At 42.4% G+C, this 15,538-nt stretch overlaps 1 protein-coding gene across 1 annotated transcript in view; it reads right to left on the bottom strand.

The window, feature by feature from the left end:
- DIAPH3 (diaphanous related formin 3) overlaps positions 1 to 13,997 on the bottom strand; it is a 211,428-nt gene extending 197,431 nt beyond the window's left edge. Inside the window, exons 1-2 of the mRNA XM_030453061.1 lie at positions 13,834 to 13,997; positions 3,978 to 4,010 (exon numbers count right to left, since the gene is read on the bottom strand). Coding sequence (XP_030308921.1) covers positions 3,978 to 4,010; positions 13,834 to 13,983 — 183 coding nt within the window. The 5' untranslated portion in view covers positions 13,984 to 13,997. The remainder of the gene's footprint in view (positions 1 to 3,977; positions 4,011 to 13,833) is intronic.
- Between the last annotated feature and the right edge of the window lie 1,541 nt (positions 13,998 to 15,538).

Genomic DNA, 15,538 nt, shown 5'->3' with positions numbered 1-15,538 from the left:
TGGGGATTCCAGAACTGTACACAGTTCTGGACACAGTTGCTCTTCCCTTATCCAGCAATGCTGTAACCTCTCACAGAAGACCACCATATTTGTCAGGCATGATTTGCCCCTAGTGGAGCCGTGTTGGCTGTCACCAATTACTTCCTTAACACCTTTGCCTGTTTTTGTGCTTGGTATGAAATGTCAAAATCACTCTGCTCTGAGTCATGTTTAAGTTGCCTAGGACTCATATACTTAGTATTACTAGCTGCTTCACTAAATCAGACACAGAGAGATCAAACCAACAGAAAACTTGGGTAGAGAAGCAAAAAATGCTGCTGCAAAGCATACCCTTGTTCCAAGGTAAAATTCCAAGTGATCACAACAGCCACCTCTATAAGTGTATGCCACTGCAACATTTGGGATATTTGATTTTTTACTTTTAGCCTTTCACTAAATAGCTGTCCTTTCTCTTAAGCAAGAAATTAGAACTACCCTCTGCCATTCCATTCCCCCATCCTAAAAAAAAAATAACCAAAAGCCACAAGAACAAACAAGCAGCACAATTTTGTGCATCCACACTGTAACTCTCTTAAATAAATAGCAGCAGGTGGTTTATGCCAGTCTAGGAATGACAGGTAGAGGCAATATGCTCAACAGTTCTAACTTTGCACACCTAATCAGCAACAACAAGACCATTGGTTTTTATGCTAGAAATCACAGAACCGTTCTGGTTGGAAAAAAACTTTAAGATCATCAGAAGTCCACCCAGAACCTAACTCTACCAAGCTCAGAGCTTAAACTATGTTCCTAAGCACATCTATACGTCTTGTGAATACCTCCAAGGATGGTCATTCAACCACCTCCCTGGGAAGCCTGTTCCAGTGTTTAATAATCCTTTCAGTGAAGAATTTTCTTCTGATATCCAATCTAAATCTCCCCTGGCACAACTTGAGACCGTCTCCTACTGTCCTGTTGCTTACTACTTGGGAGGAGGCACCAACACCCACCTCACTACAAACTCCTTTCAGGTAGTTTTAGAGAGCCTCCTTTTCAGCAGACTGAACAACCACAGTTCACACACTGCTCACAAGGGTTTGCTGCCCTTCTCTGGACTCATTCCAGCACCTCGATGTCTTCCTTGCAGGGTGTACCCTTACCAGTGCTGGGTACCAGGGAGCAATCACTTCCCTAGTCCTGCTGGGCCACACTATTCCTGATACAAGTCCAGATGCCATTGGCTATCTTGCCCACCTGGGCACATTAATGGCTCATATTCATACAGCTGTCAGTCAATACCTTCAGGCCCTTTTCCTCTGGGCAGCTTTCCAGCCACTCTTCCCCAAGCCTGTAGTATTGCACAGTCTTGTTGCAGCCCAAGTGCAGGACCCAACACTTGGCCTTGTTGAATCTCACACAGTTGACTCAGCCCATAGATCCAGTCTGTCCAGGTCCCACTGTAGAGCTGTCCTACCCACAAGCAGATAAACACCCCTGCCCAAGTTAGTGCCATCTGCAAACTTACTATGGATGCACTCAATCCCCCTGTGAGGTTCCATTCATTCAGTGGAATTTTGAATTTTCTTTGCCTCAAATGACAGTTTGGCAAATGGAATTCTCGGGGGTACACTCACAATACTACTGGAGCTAGCAGTGAGCTGATGCCGCCAACAACCTGGAGAATGACGGCTAAGGATCGAGGGCTGGCCAACTGTAGCTTTTTCAGTGGGGGTGAGGGGACCTTTCTGAGAGGTGAAATTCCTCAAGAGCAGCGAGAAACTTTGGAGGCTACATTCCTGGAGTCTGAATCAGCCACCTGAGTGGCAGGAAATTCAGGGCGTTCATTTGTAGTTGCCTACCACCGGCTCATCACCCCGCACCGGACCTATGCTGCATCTGGAATTGGATCACCATCCCAAAGAAGAAAGATCACTGGATGCCCCGGATCTGTGGGTGGTAATATCCCCCTTTCTCTCCCTCTTCCTCTCTCTCACTTGTTTCTACCTCTCCCACATTCTTTTCTTTCATCCTCCACATTCCCCACACCCTCCACCCTCCTTCTTTCCCTTACACTGTATTTGCCATATCTTCACTGGGCTTATCACTTTGCCTGTGTTATTTGTCAAATAACACTTCATGCTTGCACCTGACCTTTGGTGGTTGGACTTTGTTCTCTCCAAAATTATAAATTATATCAGATTGTAACACCCCTGACCCAGATCATTGATAAAGAAATCAAACAGAACTGGCCCAAACACTGAGCCCTGGAAAACACCGCTTGTGACTGACCACCAATTGGATTCAACTCCATTCACTACAACCCTTTGGGCACAGCTATCCAGACAGTTTTTTACTAAGTGAAGAGTACACCAGCCTAGGCCATGTAAGTAGCCAGTTCCTCCAGGAAAGTGTTGTCGGAAACAGTCTCACAGGCTTAACTAAGGTCCATTAAACAACATCCACAGCCTTTCCCTCATCCACTAAATGGGTCACCTTCTCAAAGAAGGAACTCAGCTGGGTCAAACAGGACCTGCCTTTCATGAACCCATGCTGACTGGGCCTGATCACCTGGTTGTGCTGCATGACACTGAAGACGATCTGCTTCAGAACCTTCCTTGGCACCAACGTCAGACTAACAAGCCTTTAGTTCCCCCCGATCCTCCTTCAGACTCTTCTTGTAGATGAAGGTCACATTTGCTAATCTCCTGCCTACTGGGACCTCTCCAGTTAGCCAGAACTGCCAGTAAGTGATGAAAAGTGGCTTGGTGAGCACTTCTGCCACCTCCCTCAATACCCCTGGGTGTATCCCATCTGGCCCCAAAGATAAAGTGGTGCAGGAGGTCGCTACACATCTCCTCTTGGATTATGGGGGCTTCAGACTGGTTACAAAGTTTGGTTACAAACTCTGTCTTCCAGTTCAGGGGACTGGTTCTGCTACTAAAGACTGAGGCAAAGAAGGCATTAAGTACCTCACCTTCTCCTCATCCCTAATCACTATGTTTCCCCCTGCATCCAATAAAGGACAGAGATTCTTAGTCCTCCTTTTGTTGCTAAAATTTATAGAAGCATTTGTTATCTATGACATCTGCAACCAGAATTATTTCAGGCTGGACTGTGGTCCTTATGATTTTCTCCCTGCTTAGCATCACAACATCTTTGTAGTCCTCCTGAGTGGCCTGCTCCTCTTTCCAAAGGCCATGAAGTTTCCTTTTTTCATTGAATTACAACAAGATCTCTCTTTTCAGACAGGCCAGTCTTCTTCCACACTGTCTCATCTTTCAACGCAGGGGAAAACAGCAGTGTTTCTCACCACAAGTGTATTTCACATTGTCCACACCAAAACTCTCTGTACTTAAGCTCCCAGTTATATACAGAAATACTTCAGCAGGAACTCTTTCAACAGTGAAGTCATAACAACTGATCTTTAGAAGCCTACAGTATATGACCTCCTAGGTACATTCAAAGGCTTTGTAGAATGATCCACTTTAAGAAGAACTATTCTTTCCTACAAAAGAGTAGCACAGACAATGAAACAAGTAATTTCAACAGCAAGAAAAAAATCTGCTTTGCCATACAGAACCTGATATTCAAGCTACAGATTAAGTTTGAAAGCACAGTGTTAGCATGACATTGAATCTAACATTGTTTGATGCAAGCATTAATGAGTTTTATGGGCAACTGTTAATTTATTAAACATGGTATTTTAAGCTAGCCATGCAGCCTAAGTAACTTCAATACTGAACATGTAATAAGATATTTTAACTATATCACACATAAACTGGCAGAATTACCTGTGTTAAGTTCATGCAGCCATGATTAGAGCATATGTCAAAGCCAAAGATTTTTGCTGCTTGCACTGAGCGTATTACAGATAATTGAGACTTTGCCAATTAAATAACTTCATTAAGAAAATTTCATATATCAATAAGGTTATTTCTATTGCATTAGCAATAATGTTGTTAGTTAAGCAAACCAAAGCAAAACTTAAGTTGTCTTACCACATCATCTGTCAGTGTCTTGATATGTAAGTGCTGTAAATCAAACAGGAAACCAATCATGTCAAAATTGTGCAGGCAAAAAACCAAAAAAACCCATAACAAAAACGCCTAAACAAAAAAGCAAGTTTCAGTTATAGTTATTCGAAATAAGATGCAAGTTAAACAGTATTAAATGTAAGCTAAAAAATATTGAATCTTAGCACTTGAAATGAAGTAGTAATTTCCTTATTGGCTTAGAGTACATAGCAAATTATACAAGGAATACAGAGCAGATTTAAAAAATATCTGTAATCTGATCCTTAGACAGAATAATACCAGTGTGTGTATGTATATATATATATACACATATACAAAAATAATTAAAAAAAAAGCATGGCTTGAAACAAGTTGTATAATATTTTATAGCTAAATCTACGAGAAGAAGGCCTGCTCATAATTCAGCCACTAGAACTGGAACCTTTCAAAATGGCTATGGGGACACCAGCAAGGAATGAGCCCAGAGATTTGAAACAGAACAGAATAGAACAACATAGAGTTCCTCAACTGTTCAAAACTATCTGCCAAGATTCAACACTCAAAAAAACTAAGACTGTTAACCACTCTCAAGAAATGAACTGACATAAGCATTTATTAGCTCTAACATCCAAAAATCTATAAAGATCACTCAACAGCTCCACAATCAACTCTTTTGCTATCCACTGGACACTGGCGAAGACAAAAAAAAAAAATAAAAAAACAAACACACACACAAAAACAACAACAAAAAAAACCCAAAACAAAACAAAGAACAAACAAACAAGTGCTAGGACACACAGCTCTGGTACAACACCGAAGAGCAGCACTGAACAACATTGGCAACTGAGGAGCCAGTGTTGCAGGGATCGCATTTATAGTTTTTATGAAGAGGCTAAGAACAGATTTGGCAGAGAAAAAGGAAGAATGTGAAGTCGCATATTTGGTAAGACAAGACTCTTAACCTATTCTTAGACTCCCCTCACTGCTTACTGTACAAAGCTTGCCAGTAGCTACAGAAATTGTCAGTGGCTCTATCTAAATTAATCAGGTTTGGAAATTCTTTCTTTGTCCTCACCAAGTCAAGAGTACTCAAGCATCATTACTTATGATAATTCCTCTGGCTCTTCTCTCAGAACTGAAAAACAATTTGTGTTAAGTCAAACATTATCCTATGACATCTCTACTCTGCATATTGTCAAGAAACTGAGGAAGAAGATCTAATGAATGGCTTTGGATTTAAAAAAAAAATAATAAAAAAGCAAGAGAATTGTGAGAAAACACTTATTGCTTCACAAAAAAGTTCTACTACCATCAATAAAAGAAGACTGAGCTAGGTCAATGACAATCCAGTTCCATGTTCTAGTAAATGATGAGTTTTAAAAAAATAAAACAAGGTGAAAATATTTCAATCAAGTCAAGAGACAGAAGATCTGTACCCCACTCTTCCCATTAGCGTCCTTATGATGTAGGAGTAGATCAGACTTTTACTCCATGCACTGCCATGGAGCTTGATTGTTCTTCCCATTCTACTAAGTATCTGCAAAGACAGCATGAGCATTAGTTTCTGTCATTTGCAAGAGTTTGTGACTTTAAAATTGGCAAGCTACTGGTGTAACTCTATCTATAGATGACCAAGACCGCAGGAGAAAACACTAACATATAGTTTCACACTGCCACTTGGTAGCAGAGAACTACCAAGGAATAAATAGAAATGTATTCCTTTTTCATAAAAACAACTTAAAATCACTAAGCCTTAAGCAATGGACAGATATCATTGTGAAGCTCCCCTAACATGGAAGGAGATTGAGCAATATGCTAGAATGAAAGTTTTCTGCATTACCTGCTTTGAGGTGGAATTTAAAGATTCATGTCAAATGCATATACATTCCACTAAACAGACACAGGAGGCAAATCAGGTTCACTTCTACTTAAGGAACTGGGTGCTCTGCATCTGCTCTCCATAGATACCATCATCATCATCCTCCAAGGAATCAAGGAAATATTTCTCAGATTCAGGTTTTGTTCTTTAAAAAAAACACAAAGTTAACAGAATAGTTCAAGACAGCGCTGTGCCTTCCAATTAAACTGTCAAATTCGTCTACAACTACCTGAAAGGAGGCTGTAGCGAGGTGGGAACTGGACTCTTTTCACAGACGACCTTCAACAAGACAAGAGGACACAGTCTTAAGTTGTGCCAGGGGAGGTTTAGGTTAGATATTAGAAAGAATTTCTTCACGGAGAGGGTGATTAGGCTATGGAATGGACTGCCCGGTGAGGTGGTAGATTCTCCGTCCCTGGAGACATTTAAAAAAAGACTGGATGTGGCACTCAGTGCCATGGTCTAGCAACTGCTCCGGTGGGTCAAGGGTTGGACTAGATGATCTCTGAGGTCCCTTCCAACCCGGCTAATTCTATGATTCTATGATTCTATGATTCAGCAATGGAATTTACTGTGGTAAAGGGTGAAGAGCTCCCCATTTTGTACATCGGAACACCTCAATGACCAAGATCATTTGACTGATTAACTAGGTTGAAGGAGAAAAGTACCACGCTACCCATAAAAGACATCAGTGATCTCAGAAACCAAGTATACAGATACAAGTCTCCCAAGTGTTTTAGCCTACTGGCTCTATACAGTCTAAAATTTTAGACTGGAGTCTAAAAATACCAGCGTAAGATGTCTTTCAGACAATGCTGTGGGGTCTGGTTCAAAAGCAACTCTTACAAGAAAGTGAATCTACTTAACCAGCACTCATCTATACACAGTGCTGATGTATTTGGAGAACCCCCAAGAAAACTATAACCTCACAATCAGATCTTTCAGCCCTCTTAAAAGAGCTGAATGACTTGCAGTATGGCATCTCAAAAGACGATGAGGAATTTTAGGGGTGCAAAGTAACATTCTAAACAAGAACTTCAACATATATGCTTTCAAATCACAATGAAGTAGTACTTCAAATTACAAAATATAAAAAAATCCCACATCTCGGTACCTAAATCCTTCCTGGATCTTCATTCTTTCCCCCTGGTAGAAAAAAAAAACCCAACCAAACAACAACAACAAAAAAACCATATAAAATCCCTTCCAAACCACTGCATGTGTGTACAGTTTTTTTGATATATGAAAGAATTTACATGTAGCTATGAGGAAAATAAAAATTATTTTCAAAAGTGAGTTTAAGAAAGATGCAGTGAGTTTTAGAAGAACTGGCCAACTTAAGCCTGAATGCCAAAGCCACGTAAATGAAGACTAAGGATGTACAGATAATCACACAATCCCCTCTCTACCTTTTTAAATTAGAAAATGAGGAGTAATTCATCACACATTGCCATTAATTCTATGACCAAAAGATTCAACACCAGCTGTTTTTTCCCTAACAGCTATTCAAGACTGAAGCAGGGAATGCAAGGAAACATGTAGACTCAGAGATGTAAATTGGATGATTACAGTGGATTCTATTACTTTACTATCTACTTTGTCACAATATTCCCTCAGTAATTTTGCTACCTCAGTATGTAAGTTCAATTTAGAAACTGCTGTATAATTCCACAGCATTTCCTACTTTTAATTTCCAATACACTACTTCAGCATTTATTTAATGTCTTTATTACACTCTCCCTGGTACTTGGAAAACAGTCTGAAAAGCAAACATGAAGGGTAAAATTATTTTAACATGACAATTTTTACACAGCGATATTCTTTAGACATTGATGAGTTAAACTCAAAATTGGTGCTTACAGGTAAGATTATATAACAAAGTGCTAGAACACAGCACTAAAATTTAATATCATAACCCACAGTGTTAATTCATGCCAACAAAAATAACAGCATGAGGAATTTGCAGTTTTACAAAGCTGCAATAAAGTGTTTTAGGTAACATCTGCTCAGCAATCATTTCTTTAAAAGGCTAATTTAGATTCAAGGTCTTACACTGCAGCATAGCTGCAGCAATAATTCAGTCACTTGGTAATTAAAGATATTGACACAGATCCATCTTACCTTTCTTCACTATGCCAGAGAAATGGAAGTGCTTTTGCTCTTAACTACATTTTTCTTTGATTTACAGACACTGTTAAATGCAAGTGTTAATTTTTGTATTTTTAACAGTTTGGTGCAAAAAAGAAAGCCTCATTGGCTCATATAAATTTGATAAAGAACTTAATCAAAAACATAACCTGAAAATCATTGAAGACAGCTCAATGGTATACTGAAATTTTTAGAAATACCTCTAACTTGAGCTAGAAATTGCAGCTGATTTTTTGAGGACATGTGTCTACAAGATGAAATCCCAGTGAAGTAGTGAGGTACAATTAGAAATCACATAATACAGCACTTTGATGATTTCCAAATGTTGCTAAGGTTAAAAAAAAAAATTAAGTGGCAGGCAACTGCATTTTATACCATCCTCCCAGCAGATTTCAAGCTTCCTGCTCAGACTACATCTATACAGATAACAGGTATAATCTCTGCCATCCTTCAATTTATTTCCTCTCTATTTACCAAGCCCTAACGCTCAAGGGTGAATATAAGATATCCATACATTTAAGAATCTCAGTACCACCTTGTGCCATTTAAGAGTCCCAGTCTTCCAAAAGCTTTGAGCTGCTGAACAAAGCCAAGTTGGTATGCAATTCAAAATTAACCATCATTCCTTAAAATTACTTCCTTAAACAATTCTGTAAAAGAACAGAAAGAACTGAAGAATTACCACTCATTTGTTTCTACTGGGAAGCTAATTTCAGAAGAAAGGCAGTAGTTCAAGATTACACTTGATTGGAATCAACTGCTATAAATGTTTAGCCCAAAGATTAATTTTCTTTGAGGGGGAAAAAAAAATGTTAACAATGTCAGCTTTGTCAACCAGCAATCCAATTTCACCTCAAGGTTTGTCAGAGAATCAAATTCTTTTTGAGATTAGCATATCTGCTGTGACAGATCAATATGCTAATATGTTGCATTGATTGGAAGGGTCCAAGGTGGAATTTTTTCAAGGACTTTGTATTGAGGAATATTAGACTAATACAATCTGGATAACTTCAGTTCACTGCATTTAACATCCAATTTCATCCACATTTGACAAATGTACAAGAGATCAGAAACACAATTCAGGTGACATGAACAAGTATGTCACTGTACATATGCCAAATACAGAAGGCTGCAGCCTGCATCTAAGACTGGGCTACAGAGAATTCAAAGGTATGAGTTAAGTTTTACGCATTTTGACACAAAAATAATATAACTAATACAAGCATACTGAAGATGTATCACAGGAAGAGTTAGATGTAAACAACAAAAGACTATCTGCCCTCATGAAAATCAAAATAGTCTTCTAAGACAGCAGAATATAGGCAGGAGATTTTACAAATTTTAGATTTAATAGCCAAAGGATGAATATTCTGTACTGCATTATCTTAGAACAGGAATTTATGAAGTGATAGAAAGAAAAGTTTATTTCATAGTACCCCTCAAGTGAAGTATCCCAATCAAACCCATTGATGTCTACAACAAGTACAGTCAGCATATTCTAGGATTCAAGAAGTTTGTTCAGTCATTCTAACTGTACCACTGCTTATGTTTCATAACTAGAAATTATTAGCCAGGAGAAGACAAGGTTTAGAAACTACAAGCTCTTTGAGTTTAATGGCACAGAGCAGCCTGAAGTAACCATTATATGCCACAGATGACACTTGTAAACTACGCCCTCCACAACCGTGTACACAGAGGCACTAAACTCTTCAAGAAATATTTACCTCTGACTCTTCTTAAGAAGAGTTCAAGTCATACCTAGAACAAAATCCAGGTTCAGAGAACTGTCATTCTTTAGTTCCCTTTTTATACCTCAGGGCAGACTACACGAGACAAGGACAGGTCACCTGGAAGGGACACGCAACGATCATCTAGTCTGAGTGCCTGACCAGAAGTTAAAGCATGTTTTAAGAATTGCTTAAATGTCTCTTAAATACTGACAGGCTTGGGGCATCAGTCACCTCCCTAGGAAGCTTGTTCCAGTGTTTGACCATCTGATTAGTAAAGAAATGCTTCCTAGCAACCAGTCTAAACATCCTCTGGTGCAGCTCTGAACCATTCCCAAGCATTCTCTTACCAGATACCAGGAAGAAGAGCTCATTTCCACTTCCCCTCCTCAGGAAGCTGTAAAGGCAACGAGGTTACCCCTCAACCTCCTTTTTTCCAAATCAGACAAGACCAAAGACCAAAGCCCTTAGCCACTTGTCACAGGACACACCTTCCAGCCCCTTCACTAGTTTTGTTGCACTCCTCCACACTCACTGAAGGACTTTCACAGCCCTCTTAGATTGCAGCCAGGCCCACTAATGCACAAAATACTCAAAATGCTGCAGCACCAGTGCTAAATACAGCAGGATAATGAACTCTTTTAACAATCTTCAATTTTTGATATGGCATTCTCATTAATTAAGGTATTCTCATTCATTTGTGCTTAAGGAGTTTCAGAAACTGGACAAGGGAAAGAGGAAGATGACATGAAATAAAAAACAAACAAAAAACAACCCCCCCCAAAAAAACCCAAACCCACAAAAAAAAAACAGAAAAAAAAACCACAACCCACCAACATGATAATCATATACCCTTCAAAGCTAAGTCAGATACTCAAATTCAGCTCCCTTTATTTTCTGTAGCTGAGTCAAAAATAACACTGCCACCTCAAAAAGCCAGTTAGCTGATGCCCATATCTACATATACTCAAAACTACCCTTGCCTAGCCTGGAAAGTCTAAACATATATCAAACAAGATCATCTGCAGCAAAGAGAAGGCCTTATTTCACTAAGAAGTCAATCAAACTTCATCTAACATGATGGCTTGTATTGTATACCTGGCAGGGTTATACTCCCTATAAATTACTGTATTTCTATTTTAATACATGGTTATAAACAAACAAAAAAAAAGTGAACATGATGGCAAGACCCTATTTCTGTTTTAACATATGGTTAGGGAAAAAATTGGGAAATTATTGCAATACCTATTTGTGTAAGAACTCAGCAGTTAAAGTATCAATAAGAAGTAAAACCTCTTTACTCAGTGCTCGTCAGTCAGAATCACAGAATCACACCATGGTGGGGAGTTGGAAGGGACCTCTGGAGATAATTTAGTGTTCCCCCCTCTGCTATAGCTAGAGCAGGTTGCACATGATGACATCCAGGCACATTTTTAGCATCTCCAGAGAACACCACAACCTCTCTGGGCAGCCTGTTCCAATGCTTTGTCACCCTCAAAGCAAATAAGTTTTTCCTCATGTTCTGATGGAACTTCCTGTGTTCCAGTATGTGCCCATTGCCCCTTTTCCTGTCACTAAGCAACACTGAAAAACATCTGGTCCCATCCACTTGATACCTGCCCTCTGGATACTCATAAGCATTGATAAGTTCTCTTCTCAGTCTCCTCCAAGCTAAACAGACCCAGGCCTTTCCTCATAAGACAGTTGCTCCCATCCCCTAACCATCTTCATAGCCCTCCATTGGATTCTCTCCTTTGTCTGTTTTGAACTGGAAGCGTAGAATTGGACACTTCAGATGAGACCTCATTAGGGGAGACAAGAGGCAGAGGATTAACTCCCTCTACCTGATAGCCACGCTCTTCTTAAAGCACTCAGTGATACCACTGGCCTTCCTAGCCACAAGGCCACTGTTGCCTCACCTTTCCAGAGATGAAGGTGAGGCTGTAGTTTCCTGAGTCCTCCTTCTTGCCTGTTTTGAATACTGGAGTGACACTTGCTTTCCTCCAGCCCTCAGGCACCTCTAGTGTTGTCCATTACCTTTCAAAGATGAGAGCGAATGACTACAAACATCATCTGCCAGCTACTTCATTCAGCACTCGTGGGATTTGTGGGTGTTCAGTTTGACTAAATGATCTCTAACCTCATCCTCCTTGATTAAGGGAAAGTCTTCCTTTCTCCAGACTTATTTCTTGCCTCCAGGATCTGGGATTCCTGAGGACCAGCCTCAGCAGTAAAAACTGGAGCAAAGAAGGCATTCATTAACTGTCTCCTCCATCACTAGGACACCTCATTCAGCAGTGAGCCCACATTTTCCAGTGTTCCTTTTGCTACTGTTTCACTTGAAGAAACCCTTCTTCTTTCCTTGACATCCCTTGCCAGACTTGATTCTAAGTGGACCTTAGCCATCCTCATTGCATTCCTGCATGGTGTGACAATGTTGCCAGTTCCAATGTGGCCACTCCCTTTTTCCACATTCTATAAACTTCCATCTTCCATTTGAGACTTTTCAAGAAGCTCCTTGCTCCTCCACGCTGGTCTCTTCTTCCTCTCCTTGATACAAAGGTATGCACCAACCTTGAGACTGGAGCAACTGGTGCTTGAATATTAACCAGCTCTCTTGGACACGCCTCTACTTTCTAGAGCCCTAACCTATAGAATTAATCCAAGTAGGTCTTTGAAGAGGCAAAAGTTAGCTCTCCTTACTTACACAAATCCATATCTCCTATTCATCACAGGAATAATGCAGCCATCAAGTCATACACCAACTATCCAACATTTTATACTGAGAAGAGGATACAGATTTTTATTTAGGGATTCTGTGCTGAAGCATATCCAGCCATTTCACCTCCATGACTAAAAAGCATCCGCCTCCAATAAATATAGAGCCCACTTTGAAGGCAAGGCAGCTATCCTTGGTCTTGCTGTTTCACACATACCCATTTTAACAGGGAAAAAAAAATCAGGCATAAAAACTTGGTTCAAATATCAATCCATGCAGCCACAGTATGCAAAAAATTCCAGAAAATAAGAATGCCAGGAGCAAGCTGCAACCTTCCAGAACAGGTTTGGCCAGCCTACAGCTTGATACTGCTTGCTGGCTGCCTTCAACTAGCAGCATATTAAGTATGGTACATCTTTTTGAACCTGTGCTCAAGTGTCAAGCAGTCAACTACTGAATATAAAACAAAGAATAGAATCAATGATCTACTGTATGTTATCTTCTATGGTATCTATTCTGTAAGCACATAATACGGGTCAGAGCAGGTGAGATCAGAGTCAGCTAAACAGGCCAACATATGTAACACCTAAATATGAACATGGTATGCATTTGTTCTACATGTTGCGGATGCAAGACCTGTAGAATATGTTTGTCACAGCTTTAATTATTACAAATTTCATAATGCCCAAACAAAAACTGGCTACACTTGGCAGCTTTTTAGTCAAGAGCATATTTTACAAACACTACTTAGTCAACAATTATTAGCTGTTTCAGGTTTATCACCGTCTTGGTGTGCGAGTCAAACGCAGAGCTTGGGAGGAGAAATGACAATGTCCCATCAACTCTAGGACTCAACTCTATGCCGTTCGCATCACTAAAATACGTACGTTTAAAAAAATCCAGCACTAAAAAAAGTAACGTCATTTAAAAGCTGAAGGTGTGTTCTGCTCCCCGTACACCCATAACTGTCAAAGAGTGACTAAGAAAAGAAAGCTTTATGATGAAGAGGAGAGACCTGAAATCGCGCTGTAAAATACAGCCAGGTCCTTTCAGGCAGGCAAGAAAGAGGCGAGCTGCAGTGGACAGGCTCATATTTAGGAGACCTGTTGAAATCGACGGCCCCGTTTCGTAGCCCGTCTAACCCTACCAGACCCCTCGGTTCCTCAGAGAGGTCCAGGTCAGTGACTTGCCCAGGGGGGAAGGGCAGGCCCGCCACTGGGTCGGGCCCTTTGGGCTCAGGCCCAGCAGGGAGGCGTCCCGCTGAGCCGGACCTGGCCACACCGCCCACAGGCCTCACGCCTCAGGCAAGCCCGGCGCGTCCGGCTTCAGGGTGAGCTTGGGGGAGGCCTGGGATCGACTCGTACTTACAAACTTGGGCTTCCTGCCGTCCGCCGCCTCCTCGGGCCCGCCAGCACTCCCGGCCCCCGGCAGGACCTTCCGACGAAGCCCCTTGTTCTCCCGCCCGCCGCGACCTGGTGGCGAGGAAGGGGCGCAGTAACGCTGCCGCCGCGGCTCCATGGCTGCGTCGTCGACAGGAGCAGAGGCGGCCGCCCGCGATCGGGCCCAGGCCCGGCGGCCTTGGCCGAGCTGGGCTCCGGCGATTAGCGCGGCTTAGCTGGGCTCGGCCGGGCAGGGCACCGCGGGAGGCGAGGGGGGGCGGGAAGGAAGAAGGAACTGGGGGAGGAGGAGAGGCTCAGGGCTAAAGCCTGCGGCCGCCTCAGCGCAGCAAAGGATTTAGCGCGGAGCCTCTAATCCCCACAGCGACAGCGGCACCGCCACGCCGGAGCGCGGGGAGGGTGAAGAAGGGCCAACGGCTGCTCCCCAGACGGCTGTCAGAGCCCAGGAATGTCCCGCAGTACGAATCATCCCGCCACTGCTGGTCCCGCCCCCGCCCTTCCAGCGCCAGCCAATCCACGCCGCCGGGCTGGAAACGTCGTTTCCCGGTTGGCTGTGGCGTTCTGCCAATCGCCGGTGAATCAGCTGTTCTCAGCGAGGCGCTCCAGTGACCGCCGCTGTTCGCTCCCTCCCTCCGGACTACATGTCCCAGAATGCAGCGCGACCCATGCCCGCGGAGGGAGAGCGGGCTGCTCCGGAGGATGCGCCATGGGAGTTGTAGTTCCGAAGGGGAGGAGCCACAGCGGAGACCCCGGGTCACCGGAATGGGGTCGCCCTGAGCGGAGGTTGTGAGGGCACATAGGCTTTCTTGAGGGTTGAGGCGACTCGCTTTGGTTTGGCCCCCAGGAAGTTTTATGCTGCCACGTAACTGCGGCAGCCCCGCGGTCCGCCCTGACAGGGTGGTTCCCCTCTCAGCGAGCAAGTGGGTGCGAAGCCCAAACAACATCCCCTGGGAGGGGAGGGTTAGTCCCCTGGAGCGGGGGTGAGGTGTGCAACCCCCAACCAGCTCTGCTGGGGCAGAAAGGCTCTGTGAAAACACCCACAGAAGATGGGCGAGTCACCGTGTTTTCAGGTAGTCTCACCTCCATCGGAGGAGTTAAGATACATTTTCAGCTCCTCAGAAAGGTTTTTATTTCGTTGCCTCCCAGGTTCTGCCTGTTCTGCTGAAGGATCCAATAACCTGCAGCCGAAGGACAGGTCTGGCCCCTTCCTGGTTTGGCCTAGAATGCCGATTTCCAAAACCTGGTTTTGTTAAAAATGCCAATTCTCCATGTAGAGTTGCAATTTGACAGGTGAAAACCTGTTCATCTATTTCCATATAACTTTTTAATATATGAAGAGACCTGGTTTATTTATTTTTTTAAGTATAAAAAAGTATTCTGTATCTTTATGTATTTCATGTTTTTTATAATAGAGATTTCATACCATTTTGTGGGTGCTGGGTTAGGAAGGTAGAATAACACAGGAGAGTGATGGGCCTTGTTTAAAACAACAGCAGTCAACTTCCTTAGGCCAGGGTTTTGCTTTGGGAAAGGCTCAGTCTTTGCAGAGGAGCTGTTACCTGTATTAGCAAGGCCAAAAGAACAGGTGAACTGACAGCCTGTATCTGCTTAATGCAAGCTGTTGTTTTCTGTAACAGAAAGACCTCCAAGCCTCTGCAGTTTATGGGGAAATACAC

Source organism: Calypte anna, chromosome 1, assembly GCF_003957555.1.
Source record: "Calypte anna isolate BGI_N300 chromosome 1, bCalAnn1_v1.p, whole genome shotgun sequence".
NCBI lineage: Eukaryota > Metazoa > Chordata > Aves > Apodiformes > Trochilidae > Calypte > Calypte anna.
The sequence above is the reverse complement of the archived record's forward strand: the minus strand, read 5'-3'. Positions and strand labels throughout refer to the sequence as shown.